We start from the raw sequence: 22,410 nt of genomic DNA, 5'->3' as shown, positions 1-22,410 counted from the left end.
CAGTTTGTCAGAAAATTCACCCAAAGCCCTCCACTTCCTCTCAGCCACAATGCAATTGCGTTTCAAGGTAGTGAGGTCGGAATCATACCAAGGGTTGCACTTGATATGGTATGATATGGCATTTATAACGCGCCTATACACAAGTGTTTCAAGGCGCGACGAGGCAAGGGAGGGGGTACAGAGGGAAGACAGACAACAATCTTACAATGCCAGGTGTCATTCGGATCACACAAGTGCATGGGAAGGGGGAGGGGACAGTGCAGTACATGGGATAATAGAATAAATAAACAATAAGTAAAAGTACAGCCGGCACTTGGCAAGTGCAACGATAAGTGCAGACATCAGGTGGTAAGTGCTGGTAGTGGGACTGTAGGGATACAGAATTAGTCCCCAAGTACGGGGGTTGCCAGGAAGGCAGTGCAGGTGTGCGACTGGCAGGGGAGGGGACCTGAGCCCGAGATCAGAGGGTGGCCAGGTAACCAGTGCAGTTTCAGTTTCAGCCAGGAAGTCAGCAGGAGGAGAAACAGCAGAAGCAAAGAGAAAGGTTTTGAGGTGCTTCTGGAACCGGAGACGATTCTCTTCAAGTTTCAGGGAGGCAGGGAGGCTGTTCCAGAGGCAGTTGCCCAGCCGAAGAAAGAGATCTACCACCAACTCGTTGCTTGGAGAAGTGACTGACCCTGAGGGAATTGGAGGTGGATGAGCAAAGAGCTTGAGAAGGAAGATATTTAGGAAGAGAGTTGAAGGTTTTGAGGCCCCAGACCCCAGAAGGCCTTGTGGACAATGCAGAGGGTTTTGAACTTAATCCTCGCAGCCACTGGGAGCCAGTGCAGAGATTTCAGTCCTGGAGAGACACGATCCCTGGGCTTGAGGCCAAGGACAAGTCTCGCAGTCCTGTTCTGGATGAGTTGCAGAGGGTGGAGAGTAGAAGCAGGCAGATTTAGAAAGAGGCTGTTGCAATTGTCCAGCCTAGAGAGAACCAGAGCCCCGGAGGTAGCCTTCAGACAGATTCTCATGACAGGGGCAAGGACTTCTAGAGTGTTGGAGATAGAAAGGTGCAGTTTCGAGAGGGCTGTGTCTGAGTCAGCCGCAGGCATAGGAGGAGCAGCGAAAGTAGCGGCAAAGGCATACACTGACACACGCTTCATGGCCTGAATGACCGAGGAGGTAGGTGGCAGCGCTGAGGTAGGCTTAGCCTGAGGGACAGAGAGTTTCAGGTGAGAGGAGAGCAGAAGGTGGCCAGTCCAAGAGAGAGGAGTGGCGAGAGGGTTAGAGAGGGGGATGTCGGAGGAGATAAGAACATCAGAATGGAAAGAGAGAGAGGTCACAGAGGTTGCAGAAGAGGGATTAGAAGCAAGGAGAGGAGAGGAGGGGATGGCCCACTCTGAGATGAAGAGGACCACCTGGCCAGGAGGCCTCTAGATGGTGGCCACAGTCAAAGAGAGACCAAGAGAGATAGAAAGCCTGCAGACCAGGCATTCAAAGGAAGGGTAGGTCTGCGTAGGAATGACGAAGCAGTGACCCACTCTGGAAAGATCAGAGCTTCTCCACCTCCTGGTCGATTGGTTCTGGGTTCAGAGAGCATCTTGTAGCCATCAGTGAGGAGAGTGTCAAAACTAGTGAGAGAGCTGGCCGTGAACCATGTCTTGGTGAGAGTGAGGACATCCAGGTCAAGTTCTTCAAGGAGGTGGAAGATGTCAGAGGAGTGTTTGACAGCCGAGCCAGAGTTGAGAGTAGCGAGGTGGAGCAGGTTGGCACATTTGAAAGACTTCCGGGGTGGGATATAGGCTTGAAGTATGCCCATCGGAAGTGATAGAAGGACCCGAGAGTGGGCAGAAGTGGTAGCAGGAGGTGGCATAGTAGCCAGAAAAAAGGAGGACAGTGCCAGAGAGGCGTCAGAATAAGGAGGTGGCAGAGGAGCCTGAGAGGTTCTAGAAGGCGTAGCAGGAGAAGGAATGAAGTTGATAAGACGCAGGAGATGCCTATCGAAAAGGAGGAGGTTGGGCTGCGGGCCCTGGACCAAGACAGTGCCATTCAGATAGACATTAATGATGATCTTGGAGGACTGAAGGAGGGCAAGAGGGCCTACCACAGAGTGCCACCATTAATGGGAGAGGAAGAGAGAGGAGAGCTGAGACCATATGAGGGGTCCATAGGTCTGGTGAGGTAACAACAAAGACAATGTTGGTGAGAGTCTGTCTGGATGAAGCATTGATGTAGGTAGCAGCAATAGTGGGGCCTGGGTTGGAGACCAGGCTGTCCCTCTTGAACTTCTTCCTTCCAGACTTAGTGAGAGGGATAGGCTAGGAGATAGAGTAGCAGTTAGAGAGCACCATAGGGAGTGCGAGGCGGAAAGTGGGAGGAGGGAGAGAAAGAGAGAAAGAGAGAAGGAGAGATGCCCAGCACCGCACAACACAGGATGTGCTGGGGGGGGGGGTCACATAGTAGGGAGCACACAGGAGGAGCAGACAGGTGACACACAACAGTTGAACGGTACCCCCAGTGGGATGGGGGACCTAGAGAGTGGGAAAGAGCCTAATGGGACAATGTTCACACCACAAATATTAACCACAGATGAAAGGGAACCTAGGGAGTGGGAGAGAGCCTAATGCGATACAGTTCACAGTACAGCAGTAACCACAGTTGACAGGGGACCTAGCAAGAGGGAGAGAGCCTGATGGGACACTGTTCACAGTACAACAGTAACTAAAGTCAAGAGGAGACTGAGAGAGTGGGAGAGAGCCTAATGGGACACAGTTCACAGTACAACAGTAACTACAATTGAAAGGGGACCTAGAGAAGGGACACAAAAACACAAAGTATGGCTAGCAGCTAGAGGGGAGAGCCTAGGGTTGCGCAGAGACAGAGTAACATTATGTCACACAGTTAGGTGGAAGTACGCGTAAAGGCTGGGATGTTTAATAGAGAGCAGTAGTGGCTGCTCCCACTTCCCGCAACTTTCTTACCTTTCGGTCGCTGATGGTCAACTGGTGCGCCCACTCGGCGCCACTACCCCTTAGTTGCCAAAAACCTGCATTGCACAACATCACGGCCTTGTCATGTGAGGGCTTTGCCGCAGACAATCCAATCCTCGGTTCTTAAAGGTTTGAATGCGTGGACGTAGGTGCAACATATTACTCCTGACGGTGTGCTTGTCCTGCGCAACTATGTCGCAACATAACTGCGGCCTTGTCCTGCGAGGGTTTTGCTGCAGAGGGTCCGATCCTCGGTTCTTAAAGGTTTGGATGCGTGGACGTATGCGCAACCTATTACGTAACAACAGACAGCATCTCCTGCGTCGCACAACACTGCGGTCTTGTCCTGCAACGGCTTTGCCTCAGAGGGTCTGATCTTCTGTTCTTAAAGGTTTGGTTGCGTTGACCTACGCACAACATATTACGTGCTGACGGACAGCGTCTTCTGCGCACCTGCTTCATAGAACACTGCGGTCTTCTCCTGAGAGGGCTTTGCCGCACAGGGTCTGATCCTTGGTTCTTTTTTTTAAAAATAAAAACTGTTTTTATTAGCATTTTACAACATGGACTCAACAATACACAAAAATCAGGCTGACAACTAAACCCCCACAACTGAATACCACAGGGAGCTAGCCCCCCTGTGGACCAACCCACCCCCCCATCCTCTCCCGAAGCATATTATTTGCAAATCACATTAGCACCTAGGGATGGAACAACATTGAAATAAGAACTGATACAACCAGAAATTAATCCCAGTTCCAGTACCACCGTCCTTGATTTAGGACCAACACTCCCCCTCCACAAATATGTACCAAACCACAGATCATGTATAGTGGGGTGCGCCCCTGGGATGACCTCCCACATTCTACATTTCTGAGCCCGTTTCCGAATCCGTCTCTCTAGCCATATACCTCCTGAAGGGGCCCCAATAGTCCTTCGGATTGCTGGTAGTTGGGAGCGTTAAATTATACTGAGTCTCTCTGCGTTCACAGCACGCTATAAGGTTGAGCCAGTGCTGAAACGAGGGAGGCATCGAGGAATCCCACTTCTGCGCTTTTAGTGACTTGCGACCACCGAAGCCATGCTTACAAGGCGCTTCTGACAAAGGGAACCAATATCTAACAGAGCCAACAACCAGCATTCGGGGGTAAGAGGGATAGAAATATCCATCATACTTGACATAACTTCTGCTATCTTTGACCAAAAAGCAAAAACCTGGGGGCACACCCAGACCACATGGAGGAAATCCGCTGGGGTTTGACAACCCCTCTTAAACTCCGAGGACTGAAGAGGGAACATCCTATGTACCCTAACAGGGGAAAGATATACTTGGTGTAAGAATTTAAAGTGTATCAAACAGAATCTACCATTGACAGAGATGGCCTTGGTCTGAGCGAACATCGAGTTCCATTGCCCATCAGACAATACTTTCCCCAGGTGTCCTCCCACCTGCCCTTAAAGCAAGTACGAGATGAGGGCCGTCCCGACCGGGCCAAACCATACATGGTCGAGATTAGCCTCTTAGTGGAAGCTGGTGCAACGGTGTATAACATGAGAGGGGATAAGGGTGGGGCGCTCGGAAATTCATTCCACCAGGTTTTCAGTACTTCCCTCAGCTGGAAATATAACAGCTGTGTTATGAGATTCCAAGAGCCCCTCGCCGAGAGGTCCTCCCAAGACATAAATCTACCGTCTGGCGCGATATCACCCAGTGTGTGAATCTGCATATTAGAAAAATGTTGTATGAAAACTGTCTTGTGGGTGAGCGGAATGCCCCAAACATGGTATATGGCCATTGCAGGGGAGTACCACTGGGACACACCAACCCACTTCGCAAGACGATGCCAGACTCTAATAGTAATGTCAGTAGGTTGGACTTCAGTTCTGGGATATTTCTCCCGTGGAGCCCAAAGGTGTCCTCTAAAATCATCAGGATACGCTATGGCCTTCTTCAACCGGAAATGTGGAAACTCAACCGAGAGGGACCACCACCATAGAGTGTACTGCGCCTGAGCTATCAGAAAATATAAATAAAGATCCGGCACATCCATTCCCCCCTTAGAGTAACGTTGGCACATAGTTTCCAAGGATATGCAAGGATATTTCCCAGCCCATATCAGTTTAGTCATCATACTGTTAACTCGTTGCCAAAAAGATGCGGGAGGCCAGATCGGAACATTGTTGAACACCTATAACATCTTGGGCAATGATCTTGTTGTTAGTATTTACCAGCGAAAGTGGCCTATACGATGCACAATATCTGGAATCCTTGTCTGGTTTAAGCAGGACAGTCACCAGAGCAGTCCTAGTAATCTCGGGAAGAACCCCGCACGAAGCAGACGCCTCAAACATATTACGCAAATGAGGGATTATTAACGAGGGGAATGCCTTATACAATTCAGCCGTGATGCCATCAATTCCCGGGGCCTTCCCATTGGGAAGAGATTGGATAACTTTAAGCAATTCTTCATCCGTGGGAGGAACGAGCAGAGCACCCACTTCTGGATCAAGCCACCCCAGTGCTACCCTATCTAGGTACCATGTAACGTCATCATGCGACGCTGTTGATTTGAAAGTATACAACGTGTCATAGTACCTACAAAACGTTTCATTAATCCCGCCACTATCCCTAATGGAGTCCCCTTCCGCAGTGACAATTTGTACTATAGGATGTAAATGACGTTCCTGTCGAATGGCCCACGCAAGAGTTCTGCTAGGACGGTCCCCCTCCACAAACCTGGAGGTTATAATAGGGTCTCCCAAAAATCTGTCCTCATCAGCCAGTAACAGACGAATTTCCCTTTCCTTAACCACTATACTATCCTGAATTTCAGGAGAACTAGTCTCAGCCAATTTCAACTCCAACTCTTTCAATTCCTTCTCCCTTGATACTATAGCTCTACGAATACACCTCAGAACTCCCCTCTCCTGAGAGATACACCAGCCCCTAAAGAACACCTTAAACGCTTCCCAGACCACCCTAGGGTCCGAAACTGAGTCTGCATTTATTAAAAAGAATTTTGATATGGCCCGGTGGGTATTCTCGCGGAACGCTAAGTCCTCAAGGGCACGAGCTCTAAATCTCCACCTGCGTTGTCTAGAGAGGATGGAGGGGACATCGAAGTGGACCAGGAAAGGGAAGTGATCAGACAAGGTGCGAGGGAGTATCAGAGCTTTAGAAGAACCGCGGGACAGTTCAGGGGACGAGAAGATGTAATCTATTCTGGTAGAGCTCCCATGCACACTCGAATAAAAGGTGAATTCCCGGGAGTCCGGGTGATGAAGGCGCCAAAAGTCAACTAGAGAAAAGTCTGAAGCAATAGATGACCATTTGATTGCTGCATGAGAGAGAGATGTCTGCATTGAGGAGGACCTATCTAGGGTCAAAGATAACGCCACATTGAAATCCCCCACGCAGACCATCTCACACCCCGGAAACGTACATAAATGCATCACACAACTCTGAAAGAATTCAGGGCAATCATAGTTGGGGCCATATATGCTTACAAATAGGACTGATCAGCCCGCAATCTCCCCTGAAACCAGAACAAAACGTCCCTCCGTGTCCGTAAGTGTTTTATGCAGTTTGAAGTTTAGTGAACGGTGAATGTAGATTGCCACACCTCTGGAATGGGTAGAATAAGACGAGACGTATCTATGTAGTCCCCAGCCCGCTAACGCTGGCAATTTATACTCCGACCCCAAGTGGGTCTCTTAGACACACAACACATTTGCGCGATGTCTCCTCCCGTAGTTTGCAATGAGACGGGACTTTTTCCCATTAGTGAACCTCCGAATATTCCATGTGACCACGGTGAGAGTCGTGTTTGAAAGCGCGTTGGCCTCACTGGGCTGGGTTACGTCAGGTGGGAATAGAGACAGTAGTTATAGGCAACTTGTTTAGCATGAAAATAGTATACTGATCGAAGGAGTAAGAACCCGAGGAGCTAAACATTTCCAAAACCTGTAAGAGAGAAACCACCCACCCCCCCACAAACCAAACCCCACTACATCTTGTACAACCTCCAATACCCTCCGAACTAGGTCTCCCCCCCTCCCCCTCCCTCCACCCACGCCAGAAACCCCAACCTACCGGCTGAAACATCCCCCACCCCACCCAAAGACCTTGAACTTAACACACCAACGAAGAAAGCAGTGCCGCTGGGCATGGGGGGTGCTGGCGGCCGCTGCAGCTCCTTCTATCCGGAGGCTATACCATAACCCCTGAAGTATAAATCAAAACCATACCGCCATTTCAGCAACGATGAGAGGATATGAACAAGCATATATATGCCCCGACCGGGGCCCCAAACAGTACATGACAATTACTCCTAAGAACCAGTGTTCCGGTCAAGGGGAGCCCCGAGGGGACTCCTCCGGATCCGGGATTTCATTTGCGAATCTCTCCGCAGCATCCGATGAAGTGAAGAACAGGGTCTTGCCATCGTGCACTACCCTAATTTTCGCAGGGAACAACATTGCATATCGGACAGATTTTTTTCGTAGAATGTTCTTAGCATTCTGAAACGGTTTCCTCTGGTCCTGCACCTGCTGGCTAAAGTCCGGAAATAATCGTACTGTTGCGGGTCCCCATCTCAGAGTCTTCTTCTCTCTCACCGCCCTCAGCAGCATATCCCGGTCTCTATAGTTGAATGTACGGGCGATGATGGCCCTCCCTGGAGCGACCGGGGGAGGCCGGTTCGCCAGTGACCGGTGCGCACGCTCCACCATGAAGTGATTAGTGACGGGCGGGTTATCGAGGATTTCCATCAGTAGCCTTTCCACAAACAGTTCCATATTGTCAATCTGGGTGGATTCTGCCACCGCCGTAATCCTTATATTGTTCCGCCTAGATCTCCCCTCGAGATCCTCATTCTTAGCAACAACTTTCCGCAGCGTTTGCTGGAGGGAGGCGACCTCTCGCTGGAGCAATGCTATTTTGTCCTCGCCCTCCCCAATTCTGTTTTCGGCCTCGGACATTCTGCCACACAGCTTATCAATCTGGACTGCAGATATGTCCACCTTACAAGAAAGAGCGTCAATTTTTGCACCCAGACTGTCCGTACTCCCCTTCAGCGCCAACAGAGTCTGGTTAAGGGCCCCGATATCAATTTGCGAGGAGTTAGATCTCGGGTCATGTTGTGGTGGATCACGATCCTGCCTGGCAAATTGCTCCATTCTGGATTGCTTCTTCTGATTGCCCATATCAGGTAGATCCCACAGGACTATTTAAGTGTGGCGAGCCAGTTCAATGAATAAAGGCTGTAGCATGAACCAACGTGGCAGCTTTTTGGGCAATCCACAGTCATCAATGGTCCAGACCTCTCTCCGCAGCACCCCTCAGGCAAGAATCACAGGCAAGCAAGAGGTCCGCCAGGGGGAGAAAACAGACCATATAGGGGACCCAGGACCTTGTATGGGGCCACAGCCAAAATGTGGCGCTCACCCCACACCAAGCGGACACCAGCGGGACCGGGACCCCTCAGTCTGAATCTAGGGACACCACTCTGCATCAACAGAAGGGGACCTCCTCCCCTCAGGATTAGAGACAGGATCAAGCTCCAGACAAAAACAAAAAAACTAAAAACCCAGCAGGGAGGGTGGCTCTCCAGGGGGCCTAGGGCTCCGGCCAGACCCTACTGCGGTACCTCTCCTGCTGCCCCACCAATGAGGGAAACCCTTGACTCAACGTGCACTCCGGCAGAAAGAAACCACAGGTACTTTATCGGGGTTGCACCTACTGGTCCCAGCAGTCTAGAGATCCACCAAGAAGGGGAACCCCCATGTCAGCCCAGGACTAGGACTCGCCGGGCATCACACCGAGAAACAAAAAAAAAAGAACAAAAAAAAACCCCTAGCAGAGACCGGAATGAGGAGACACAAAGGGGGTAAACTGCTGCCACAAGTCCAACCGGGCCCTTCAAACCTCTGGGGGCCTGCGCAGAAGCTCACCTCCAAACTGCTAATTCCGCGAACCGCGGGTGGGAACGTCCGCTCTCCAGCGTCCAGTGATCCCCAGCCCCCGAGCAGGCTATGTTACAGGACCAAGGCGGGGATCATCCACACACCCGGATACGGCCGCAGCACGGGCGCTGCCACGCATCAGACAGCCCAGCCCCGCAAGGGCGCCCAAGCGACTCCCGACCCTCAGCGCTCCGGACCGCGCCACAGCCGCCGGCGCAGGGGGGGAAGGGCAGCGCGCTGCCAAACACAGGAGCTGAGTCTTCGAAAATCTCCAGGAGCCTGAAGCTGCCAAATCAGCCGCCTCTCCCAGCGATGTCAAATACCTTCCGCTGCAGCCCAGGTACCGTAACACGGCCGGCTACCACAGTTTAAAGGGTGGATTTCAACCTCATATTTAAGCCTCCAACGGAGCGCATTCAGACTGCGGCCATTTTGCGCGCCACGTTACAGCGCCCCCCCTGATCCTTAGTTCTTAAAGGTTTGGATGCATGGACATAGGCGCAACGTATTACGTACCGAAGGGCAGCATCTCCTGCGCACCTGTGTTGCAGAACACTGCAGCCTTGTCCTGCGAAGGCTTTGCTGCAGAGGGTCCGATCCTCGGTTCTTAAAGGTTTGGATGCGTGGATGTAGGCGCAACATATTACGTACTGACGGGCAGCGTCTCCTGCGCACCTGCATCGCACAACACATCGGCTTTGTCCTGCAAGGAGTTTGCCACAGAGGGTCCGATCCTCGGTTCTTAAAGGTTTGGATGCGTGGATGTAGACACAATGCATTACGTACCGACAGGCAGCGACTCCTGTACACCTGCATCGCACAAAACTGCAGCATTGTCCTGTGATGGTAAAAGGATCACATACTCATTTGGTAGACAAGGCACCATTGGTCTATACCTTTGATGCACTTGTAGCACGATAACTCTGTTCAGTGATATACAAAAAAGACAACAAATGAACATGCCTACATGTGGTGCCTCAGTGCACCCATCCATGTCACCGTTGAATTGTTCACATGCCTAAAACATAAATAAACTATGCCACACACTAAATGTAACAGCCAATCTACATTGAGATCCCACATTGAAAATTCTTCATCAAAACTTTTAATTAGGCAGAGGCTACAGTAGTGACAAGAGACTGTTAATATAGCAATAATGTGGGTATTATTGCTATATTACCACACCGGGTAGCCAATCCGATAACTTTGGTGCTGACAGCAACGTTTTCGTATCAATGAACGGGATGCCTTATGGTGTCCCGTTCATTCATAAAAAATACTTATGTGAAGTGGCTGCTATGGAGCTGGAAGATGGGCTCTGAGTGGAGTCCCTCTTCCATTTCCATGACAGCCAGCAGGACCAGGTGCGGCAGCTGCAATGGCAGACAGCTGCCGCACGTGAACAAAAAGGTAAATGGTGTGGGAGGGAATAGAACATGTAACATTAAGGGAAGGTAGGGTGCGGGCAAGATGGCGAGCAGTGCTGGACTGGCACACCGGGACTTTCCCTGGTAGGCCGCGGGGGCATAGGGACTTTTTTCTTGCTTGGGGTCCAATGATACATAAATAATTATTTTCGGAACGAACGAACATCCAGGCCAGTCTGGGTAGTTTGCTATCATGTGGCTGCTGGCCTGCTGCATTTCTTTTCTGCTGGCCCGTGTCTTGCACCTGCGCATTTGAGAGGCACCGCCCGGGACTGGGCCCGGGCATCAACTGCACGTGTCTTAGTCTAGGGCACATGCTGTGCTTTCGTGCCGACCTGTGACCCAGTGCTGACTATGAGTGCTTTGACGACAAAAGAGGTGAACAGAGAGCAGCGTCGTGGTTGATTTTCTTTAAATGCGTTGCTTTGTTGGGCGGCTTTTATTTGTGTGCTCAATATCTGTTTATGTGCTTCCCCTGCATGCTTACAGCTACCTCTGTATGTATGCAAGGTTTTTTGCCCATTGAGGCTGTGCACTTGTATGTGTACCGTCCCTATGTGTGTGGGGGTTTGCTTGTGTTTGTGCTGCTGCTGCCGCCTCTGTGTGCAAGTTTGGACCTGGTGTACGACCGAGCAATGTGGCGTATTATCGGTTTTAGTGCTTGTCCCATGAGCCCTCGGGATGTGGTAATTGGCACTCCAGATGAACAAGGTGTAGCGACACGGCTGTTGTGGGCCTTGGGCTGATGTGGAACACTATTCTGTGAGGAGGTGGGAGAGGAGTCCGCCTGCGCCTCGCACACAATAACATCCCGCTCAAGGAATGTTTGCTCACACTCAGCCCCCCAGCTTCACTGGGGATGAGGTCTGGTTGTGTTTTATTGCACACTCACAGGGTGATGTCTCACTGGCTCTGTAGTGTGACACGCTGAGGGCTCTGACACCATTCTCTAGAACGTGCTGAGGTGGTAATGGCTTTCAGCTTTCTGATGCTTTGGTGGGGTTGGGGTGGTTAATCAGGTGTGTTTTCCTACATCGTGAATGAGGATGATAAAAGGTGCTCATGGGTGGGGGCAAATTGCGAGCACACATTGAGAAAAGCGTTGTTACATATAAACCGAGGGATGAGGGCAAAGCCTGTTCTGCTGATGGCATTAGCTCTAGCCCACAACCATGAAATAAAATATATAATTATTAACGGAGACCTTAACGCCACATGTCACAACACAAGCAAAGAAGAACGACCTGTCATGGGCTCTATGGACTCCAGAGAAAGAGACCGCCTATGGTCCAACCTTATGGACGCAAGGGACCTTCATGACATGCATTGGATGGTGGATGAAAATCATCCTAAAGTCCCTACTTCGGAGAATCAGGGATACAAAGCAAACATCGACTATACATTTGTGTCGAGAAACCTCCTAGTCCTCATGAAGTACTTTAGCATCCAAAGAACTAAGCAGAGTGACCACAATTTGCTAATATCAACCTGGAAGACCCTGCGAGAGCCGGAACGAAGTGTCAGAGCAGAGATAGAGACGTGCGCCGGAGGCACCAGACTGAGATTATCAGACAATGCAATAGCACGCTTCACAGAACAATACATGAATAAATCGAACCTTGAGATACCAGAAAACGCGAATCAACCAGATCACATACCTCTCCTCTGAGTTTTAAAAGTAAGCAAAACAAAGTCTTCCTTTTATGGGAAAACACACATCCACGAATATAACCAACAGGTGGTGGACAAAAGAAAAGTAATCAGGAACCTGAAACGAAATGCTCGGAAGCCCTGCTCACAGACAAAAACAACAGAAGTAGAGAAGTAGAGAAGGCAGTGAGAGACTACAAATTTTAGCTCCAGCAAAACCGGCATTGCCTATACCAAGAAGACTCGGATGTGCTGCTGCGTGCAATCTGTGGCAAAAAAACAAAAGACTTTTGGGCACTAATAAAGGGGAACATGTCAGGAGCCAACCTCAGCCTTCAAAACATTGTGGGCGAACAGAAGTGGCTTGACCACTTCATGACGTTATACACCAAACCACAAGGAGAAGACGAAAGCGGAGCCTTGGCAATAACAATAAAAAAAAACCTGGGCCTTACTGCAGGATAATGAATCCATTCTAAACAAAATAAAAAAACTCAACGGCTAGTGAGCACCAGGCCCAGATGGCATCGCGAATTACGACCTTAAGAAATTCCCGGCACAATGAGCACAATTCATCAAAGAAGTCTTCCAGAACTGTGTACGATCCAACTCCATGCCGCCCTCATGGAAAAAAGCAATGATAGTTCCAATCTTCAAAAAAGGAGACAGAGAGTACCTTACCCACTATCGTCCGATAGCCTTGTTGGACACCATAGGGAAGATCTTTGGTTCCTTGATTCTGGACAAGGTACAAGAATGGACCACCCAGTCCGCCTGCTTCGATCCTTTGCAGGCTGGCTTTGTAAAAAACCTGAGCACCTCAGGGAAAATATTAATCTTAAACATCTTGAAGGCCAAGGTAATGGAAGGCAGAATGAGAATTTTTATGACGTTCATGGACCTGGTCCAAGCTTTTGACCAGGTTAGTCGCGAAACGCTATGTAACAAACTCGAAACAAGAAATTGCCCCGAAGAGATACTGAGCCCAATAAAAGACCTTTACTCCAGAGGCTCAATGTGCATGCGCCTGAATGGAGCATGACGCATATCAAAATCCATCAGCATGGAGCGTGGAGTGAAACAAGGATGCCCGCTGGCCCCAGCCCTATATAACACGTACATAGCAGACTATATGAACACGGAGTTGGAAATAAAATCTTTTCCCCCCAAGTATTAGCAACATTAAAATATCTAGACTACTGTATGCGGATGACATCATCTTGATGGACCAGACGGCCATCGGCTTACAAAGACAACTAAACAACCTGTCGTCCTACCTAAAAGAAAGCCACCCTCAGATGAATAAAGAGAAAACCAAAATAATGTCATTTGAAAGAACTTCCAAAAAATCAGAACCCCTGATTTGGAACATCGATGGCAAGAAACTTGAAAAGTTGAAAAGCTTCAGGTACTTGGGCATCATTCTAAACAAAATCTTGCGGGGAAACACAGATGCAAGAAAGCCTATTCGGAAATGTAAAGTCCCTTGCAGCACAATCTAAAGCAATTGACAGAAAACATGGACGCTTTTCCCTAACACTGGTCCTAACCTTTTACAAAACAAAGGTAAAACCAAGCATAAAATTTGCTACCGAAGCCATGTCTAACCTCCTGAAACTACCTGGCAAAAATTAGAGGGAATGTATTGGCGGAAGGTCCTATCCCTCCCTCAGGTGCTACCAATGAACCTACTAAGACGAGAACTGAACCTACAGTCCTTGACGGCAATAGTAGCCTGGAACAGGCTGATGCTATACAGAAAGGTTGTCCTTCCATCTCCACCTTTGATCATGAAGATCATTAAAAAAAGAACTAGACGCAGGAACCTGCAAGATGCTCAAGTCATGGGCATCCAGAAACATCTGCCTGCTAGACTGGATAGGGAGTTCGGAAGAGGAAAAGAAAAGCAACCCCACAAAAGTCAAGAACCGCCTGTTAGGGAGTGACTGGATTCGAACATTGGAAGAAGCATCAACTTCGAAAGTGATAAAAAAATTATCCTTTCGAGTTGGTGAAAATTAACCAAACAAGAGCGTACCTGGCTAAATGCCCGGACAAAGAAACACGACAAAACTTCCTTAGAATGCGTCTCAACCTAATAAATGCACACGAAACCACGCAAAGAAAAGAATCAGAAACGAACAAGTGCCGCTTCTGTAATTGTCCAGCCAAGGAGGAATCAATAAGACACTTGCTTTTAGTATGCGCCGGAACCAACGAATCGCGCAATAGACACTTAGGCTGCTTTTTTAAGAAACATAAGACACTATGAGGAAGAGGAATGGTGGAACAGACTCATGAGTGGGGAAAAAACCTGTTGGGTGACAGCTGTTGTTAACTTCTTCAAAGAATTGGGCCTAACTAGAACAACTAAGGGCCAAGAAACCCAAGGACCAGCACAACTTTCCTCAAGAAATACATCATAGAGTCTCCAAGAGGGATATGACTTGTAAGAACTCAGTAGGGTCAATACCGATGTTCAAACTTGTAAAAATTGTATTTTGTCTTGCAATTAAATCAAGTATAAAAAATTTAAAAAAATGAGCGCTAGCCATATACGGATACAATCCCTTGCTTACTGAAAGTAAGGGTAAACAGCAGTAAAGGCTGACAGCTCTGTGCTGATGGATAATGAGGGCAAACCCTTCTCTGATACTCACACGCATCCCACAATTTCGTCCTTGCACTTTCTCCTGGTTTTTCTTCATTTCTCCTTTCAATCTTTATTTGTCCACATTCTTACCATTAGTTATGGCGCATTGGCGTTACAATGCGGATGGACTCGAACCCTGTGCGGGAGGAGATGCTGTTACTGTGCACTGATTTGCGCCGTGTGTCTGTGTGTCGGATGAGTGAGACCGTGCATGAAGCAGAACTCACTCCCCCTTAATGCAGCATTGGGTTGAATTTGAAAATAAATGGAACAAACTCTTTTGCATTGTTCAATCCTGGTAAAAACAGTACACGCTCGCTGCTTTGTATAGTGCTGTAAACGACAGAAATGTTTCAGGGCGCTGAAAAATGCCTACATTAAGATGATGGAAAGCTCGAGGAGCTTTTCTGGAGAGAACTAGCAGAAGGCCATAAAGCTTTTTTGGAGAAGGCCTCTTTCAGAAGATGGGGTAAAATGCTCAGCCAAAATGTGAGCTGACTTAGTGCTTGACAAGAGGGAGTCACATCCTGACTCAACCCTTGGCACGGAGAAGGGTCAGCCTTGCTTGGTGAGCCCAGGAGAGGCGGGTTCTCGAGGATAGGGTCCTGGTCCAGAGGCATGTTGTGCATTGCTAAGAGTTGTAAACACTGATTCAGAACTGTCCTCATTTTGGAAAGTAGCAGTAGGCAAAAGGAAGACAATCACATTGAGCATGATAAGGCAGAGTAATGTAAATACAATGGTCGCATAAGAAATACCTCTGTTTCATGAAATGTTTGTGGGGGTGGAGGGGCGCATCAGCCTGGATGAAGACTCTGCCTGCTCAGGGACGTCATTACACCAAAATGCCAGGGGGAGTGTAAGTGACATAACATGACTCTTGACCTCTGATGACAGATGTCATTTGACCCCACCTCGAAGTGATATCGTGGGAAGCGCTGGTACACAACCTTTCACCCCTTGACAAAACAGGAAGTGGCATCACATAGTCGTGTACCTAAGTACACCGAAAAAATGGTTAGAATATCACTATAATGTGATGTACATTTCATACAAGAATGGATCTCCATATGTATCGTTAAGATCAGTGTATATAGGCCCACATTACCAAATGACTGTGAATGCACGCAGATGCCCATGGTCAAATAATAATGATGTGTTTTTATATAGCCTAAGCACTTTATATAGAAAAAATATACATCCAATATCACCGAACCTTTGTTGGTACTCATTTATCTACCTCAAAAGGATGAAAGGCCGAGGAGGTGTTTAACAGACTAAATCAGTGACTCACCCCCTGAAGTGTGCCTGAAATAAACCTTTAATGAGTCTAGCAATTATTGTATAGAATTCGACAAAGGCACATTATTTGGTATTCCTATTCTTTCTTATTTAGGGTCAGTCCTGAAAGTGTTGTGGAACCCCTGTTCTTTTTTTTGTGTGTTGTTTTTTAAAGAGGCCTGAAGAAGAAAGCCATCCACTCCAGAAGCAAAGCGCCACATGGTGCTGGCGACAGGCCAGGAGCTTGCATAAAGATTTAATATTCATGCTTGTTTCCCAGACAGTGTCTGGCGGTTTGGTCTCGAGATCGCATCTTGATTGTCCGAGTCTCAGCCTTTCAACTCTCAGCGCTTTTGTTGACCATTTATTAACGTGTCATAGAGCACACCACAAAATATCACATACTGTTAAGTGCCATGCTTTTAATAATATATAATTTTCTATAAGTCGACTCGTGCAAAAGCAACTCATTAAATTAACGGTAGCTTCTGAAGTCCTGTTCCAGATTCCCTGCCTGGTATTTAGTTTCTGGAGAGATGTCAGAACCTGATACCCCAGTACAAATTAGCCCTAGGAGCGCAAGCTTGCTGTGTCAATTTAGCACACTCCTCCGACCTCCATGCTGCCGTTCCCCCTCGGGTTGCATGTACCCCCCCCCCCCACCAAGGTGGGACTCCCCTTATCAGCCTCCATCCACTGAGCCCCATCCAACACCCCCGGAAAAATGTGTCTGCCAGAAGTTTGTTTCGGTGGTGTAAGTGCAAAATAAAGTTCTTTCTCTTTTTAGAAATGTCATGTTTCCATATTCAAAAAGGTATATCGCCATAGGGCACATGACAATGGGCTGCAAACTATTTTAAGATATCAAGTATTGCTTCCAGGCAGTCGACCAAGCATTATGCCTTTTGGTCTGGAAGAGAGACAATGAATTATTTCACAGTTGGTAGGTGGATAGGTCCTTATTTGAAAATAGTCTTGAATTCAGATATTTGTTAGTGAGATTTACATTGTCGACTGCGTGCTCACTCATTGTATACGTTTACAGACGTGCAGTGTACAGACCATAGCATCTCTCGTATATTTCACATTATTGCCCTCGCCTCTGAGTTTTATTCATAGATCCTGTATCGCCTTCCCAACATCAACTTGCTGAATTCTACTGCCCACTTTCTGACCCTGTGGTGCCTTTTGGGGCACAAACCCTGTACATATTGTTTGGCTATTTACCCACCCATTGACTGCCCATGGCCATGTTAATCCCTTTGGCCATTTCCACCCACTTTCTGATCCTGTCCACCCAAAACACATCCTCCCGGGTTGGTTTTGAGGTAGCTAGCTTTTTCAAGCCTTACCATCAAACTTTGTGCATAAAGTGCCTGCCAGTGTTTTCTCAAAGCAGTCTTCTGAGAGTTAATTACTTAATTGGGACAGTAAAAGTGCTACTGGCGAAATAAAAATGTCAACCAGGTCTGCCTTCAGCCACTCTATTTATAAGCACTATGCCTGTCCTTCACTGAAGCCCTGTTAAAAACAAGCATTGGCAAAGCAAACAGTTTAAGCTTGTGTATCAATATTAGGCATTCACCAGGCAGTGTTATTATATACCCAGGTACTCTCACCACTTTGCAGCTGCTACCATCAATGGACAATTAATACCACTAGGGCAGTGTCTTGCCAGTGCCTTTGCCATGCCTATACAAAACCCAAAACTGTTGGCATTGCCAATGCTCATTTAAGAATGCCTTTTATCTGTGTACCCTTCCCAGCATGGGGATAGGCTGAAATGGATTAGGGATGCATGTTGTCTCTGCACCTTTAATACCGGATTAATTCGTTTTTCTCATCTTCAAAATGTGTAACGTGCCAGGTGCCTCTGTCATTGAAGATCTACTTTGAGAGATCATGAACTTATTTAAAACATTACTTTTTAATCCATATATTTTTAAAAACATGCGTTGAATGCACTCATTTTGAGTTATGGGGAAGCAGCCGTGAGGTTACTCAGAACGCAGGCTTGGATCGGTAGATTCAGCCCGCGATCCGAGTAACCCAATTGGTTGCATCCCCCTGCCTGGGTGCAAACAGTCGTTCAGCTATGGTGAAGGGCACAATGTGATATATAGAAAATAAATCAATTGCTTATGCTGGTGCTTTGAGCTACATCGCTCGCTCACTGTCTCATTCATCCCCAGACACTCCATCCCCAAGACCCGATGTGACTCATCCCCTGGTCAGATTATTTTCAACCCTAGCACCACTCTAGCGGAAGATCCTCCACCTCCAACTCCACCACTGCCGCTGAAGGGTTAACAAGCAGGTGGATTTAGTACATCATTTTGGAATTATTTGAATGAGGCCCGGAAAACTGTACCCTCTTAACCCAATTGATTTTTAAATATTTCCTTTTGTGCTCAGATGCGATGTTTGGAAAACTGTGTTTGTGCATTTAATCTGTGGCCTCATTTAATGTTTCTCATAGGTGGAGCGCTTCAGCCAGGAGGTGCAGGTGGCCGAAGCTCGTTGTTTTTATGGCTTCCAAATTCTTATTGAGAACATTCACTCTGAAATGTACAGCTTGCTCATAGAGGCCTACATCAAAGATCCCCAGCAAAGGTAAAGGGCATTTTGCTTTGTGATACATCTAGGGCTCTAGATAAGATTTTGAAGTGGGAGTATTTCACTCCCTATTTTTTAAATTGGGAGTAAAATAATTTTTTAGGGAGTAAAAAGTAATTCCTATTCCTAACAGGATTCTTTTTAGAGGGGTACAATGCACTGTAACTCTAAAACGGGTCTCCTTTAACAGTCAAAATTTCTTTGCAAATTAAAAGATGCATATTTACCTTAATGTTCCTCAGCAGAACAGGCAGTAATAATATTAGAGTGCCTTCCTGTGACATTGCTCATCTGGTAACATCTGAATATATCTGCGGAACTGTGTGGGTGAAAGCAGGGTGACAGGCTCCTTCCTATGAGTCTGTATGCTATTTTGTTGGGAGTATTTTCACCTCCTTTTTTTGGAGGGGGGGGGGGTGCTTGTAGGGAGTACGAGTGGCTGGTACGCCACTTCCCCAAAGGGCTGAATAAAGCTATTCATTGAATGCATAATATTCAACTTAAATTGTAACAGCTATTCTAGTCAGTTTGGTATGTGACCTGTTTTTTGTGGATTGATTAATGCCCTCTTTTCCATGGTTACCTAGGAATGGTAACTGAAAAGGGTACCCTCATTAGCCCACTGCTGTTCTTGTAGGCGGTGTGTCTACCTGGATTATATTTAAAAATAGAGGCGCTTGTAACTATGATTCTCCAGTTGACAACCAGAATAGAAAATTGATCACTGACTGAGACTATGGTTAAGACTGCATTTCTTATTTGTATGTATTTAGATAGCAAGAATCACTTCTACGCCCAGGAGCCCATACGGGTGACTGAGCATTAACATGTTAGGGCACCTTACAATTGCACAAGAGTAGAAATGCCCGATAAATTAACTGTGGCAATGAGAAAGTGTGAGGGGACAGTGCGGCCAGAAAAGGATAAAACGTTCAACGAACACTATTAGCATTCGAGAGTATTAAAATGCTGTTAGAGATAGTCAAACTCTGTACATACATCCATGTACAAATAATGGGAGAGGAAGGAGATCAGGGTGGACATGGAATACCAGATGCCACGTTGCACTCTTCTTCAGGTGAGAGGAGGTTTTTTTGTTTGTTTATTTGGTAATGCGCACCAAACCCTCAGGTAGCTGGGCGCAGCAGTTACAAGAATATTTGAGACTTAGTTACAACATATAGGTCAGTACATGAAACATTAACATTTACAATACATACAGTTTGGGTAGAGGGTACACAGAATCAGGTAGTACAGTGATGGGGACAATAGTGAAATAAGCATAGAATCACACAGGTTAGTAGAAGGTCATAAGCACAGGTGGGTGAGCAGCTACTTAAATGTCATTTGTTTGCAGCCAGTTCAGCAAGTTGCGTCTAAAGCTCGAGTAAGACTGATCCACTCTCAAGGCAGCGAGGAGTGCATTCCAGGAGAGAGCAGCTTTGACTGGGAATCTAGTTCCACCTGCTTTGGAGAGTCGGAATTTAGGTATTTCTAGGCAGAGGTGGTTGGATGATCTGGTGAGTGGAGATTGTCCTAGTCAGTCTGGCGTAGAGCTAGGGAGGAACGGCATTATTGAGGCATTTGTATGTGAGGGATGCTGTTTTCAGTAGTATCCTGTCGCTAATTTTTAGCCAATGCTGGTCTCTTCTGAAGTTGGAAATATACTATCTGCGAGGTACGTTCAGGGCCGCTCTCAGAGCATTATTTTGTAATATTTGCATTTTATTGAGGGTGTTTTTATTAGCGCCTGCGCATAAGGCATTGCAATAGACTAGTTTAGACATTATTAGTGCATTAGCAAGTGTAATGCAACTAGATTTAGATAAAAAGGGCCTGCAAGCCCTGATCAGTTTACAGGTATAAGCTGTAGTTGGGGCCATGGAACTAACTTGTTTTTTTAGAGATAATGTGGAATCAAGGTAAAAACCTAGTGCTTTTACCTGAGTTACTACTTTGATTACGTTGCCGTCAATGGTGAATGCAGTGTAGCTGGGGCTTAATTTTTTTTAGCTTAGAATCAGAACCCAGAATCAAGATCTCAGTTTTGTCGTCATTCAGGCAGAGGCCGTGTGAGGCCATCCATGCCTGAATGAGGAGGTATATCCTGTTTACCAGAGCCGTGTCTTCGACGAAGTTGCCTGAAAGGGGTATGAGGATCTGAGTGTCATCAGCATAATTAGTATATGTGACACCCAACCTGTCAAGTTTGTCGAAGAGTGGTTTAGTAAAGATGTTATACATTGTCGGTGAGAAGCATGAACCTTGTGGAACACCACAGGTAATTTGGATTGGGCCTGCTGAGGCTGAAGGGGAGAACACTCTCATCGTACGGTTGGCTAGGAAGGATTGTACCCAGGCTATAGCATCACTCGAGAAGTGTGCAGCTGACGCTAGATGTTCGCATAACACTGCATGATCCACCAGGTCAATGGCTGCCGAAAGGTCGAGGAGGAGTAGCATAGCTGTTTTACCTTTTGTCCTTCAACTCGTCGATTTGTGTCTTACGGTCAATTAAAGCCGTTTCAGTCCCATGTTGTGGTCTGTATCCAGATTGGCGTGATCCTAATAGGTGGTTAGCCTCCAGATAGGTTTGGATTTGGAGGTAGGCTACTCTATCAATAATCTTGAGGAGAAAGGGGATTGTGTTAATAGGTCTGTAATTTGTGGGGATGGCCGTATCTAGAGTCTGTTTCTTAAGAAGTGGTAGTACCCACGATTCTTTAAGGTTGATCGGGACAGTGTTGGACTTAAAGGAGGCATTGATTAGCTTGGAGATGAAGGGTGCTAATTCTCTAGCCGCATCCTTGATTATTTACGCTGGGCAATTATCACCCTGGCAGTTAGAGGGCTTCAGGCAGAGTATAACCTTTTCAGTTTCCAGTATGGCGATATTTGTAAATCTGAAAGGTGTATCAATGATGGGTGTTGCAGGGTGCATCTCAGTGGAGCGCAAGGAAGCTTTTTTGGTAGCTATTTTAGTCTGCAGAGTGGCTATTTTATTAGATAAAGCATTGTGGATGCTAGTGCACCATTGTTTATCTTTTGGGCATTATCTATAGGTGGAGAAGGGTTTTCCATTTCACGAAGGAAGGTAAAGAGCTCTTTAGTGTTAGAGTTCGCCTTGGAAATTCTATCGTTGAACGTATTAATTTTGGTAAGGATTATTTCCTTCTTATACATGTTGGCGCAGTTGGTTAATGTAGTTTTATTCTCGATGGTGGGGCAGTGTCGCCAGATGGCTTGGAGTTTCCTTTTTTGGAGTAGTAATTCTTTGAGCTTGGGGTGTGAACAAAGTATTAAGATGCAACTTTTATTTACTTTTGCAAAGTTTGACTGGCGCCATAATGTCAAGGGCCTGCGCCATGGTATTATTGAAGATTGCTACTAGTGTGATTGGGTTAGTGTTATTGGTGATGGAGGGGAGAGTAGGTAGGAGGAGTGGAAGTCGTTTTTCAGCAGTGATGTCTTTTTTGCTTCTAGTGGGGAGCGGTGGAACTATTTCAATGTTTTTTTTGTTTTTGTGGCTTTATGGCGGATGAGAAGCTGATTAAGTGGTGGTCGGTCCAAGGTTTAGGAGTTATTTTAGAGATAGTGATGGCACAGTTTAAATTGGCTACCCAGTCTAATATTCGCCTTTTATGTGCGTGGGATTGAGGACATTTTGGGTCAGGTCATGTTCAATCAGGATAGTTTCAATAGAGTGGGCGTGTTTATCCTTTGGATCATTAAAGCCCAAGTTGAAGTCTCCTAGCAATAGGAGCTGTGAGGTGTCCTTGATGTTATTGGTAAGGCGGCTGGAGAGGTCTTTATCAAAGGTGCCAATTGGACCAGGAGGTCTATATAC

General features: G+C 47.0%; 1 protein-coding gene across 2 annotated transcripts in view; it reads left to right on the top strand.

Annotated features, from left to right (window-relative positions):
* Nucleotides 1–22,410, top strand: part of RRM2B (ribonucleotide reductase regulatory TP53 inducible subunit M2B) — a 251,287-nt gene that overhangs the window by 146,077 nt on the left and 82,800 nt on the right. For both annotated transcript variants that reach the window (XM_069621451.1, XM_069621450.1), the window contains one exon: nucleotides 18,427–18,560. In XM_069621451.1, the coding sequence (XP_069477552.1) occupies nucleotides 18,427–18,560 (134 nt within the window). The remainder of the gene's footprint in view (nucleotides 1–18,426; nucleotides 18,561–22,410) is intronic.

This window comes from Ambystoma mexicanum, chromosome 5q (assembly GCF_040938575.1).
Source record: "Ambystoma mexicanum isolate Mex_15411 chromosome 5q, UKY_AmexF1_1, whole genome shotgun sequence".
Classification (NCBI taxonomy): Eukaryota; Metazoa; Chordata; class Amphibia; order Caudata; family Ambystomatidae; genus Ambystoma; species Ambystoma mexicanum.
Note: the sequence above shows the minus strand (reverse complement) of the source record. Positions and strands in the feature narration are given on the sequence as shown.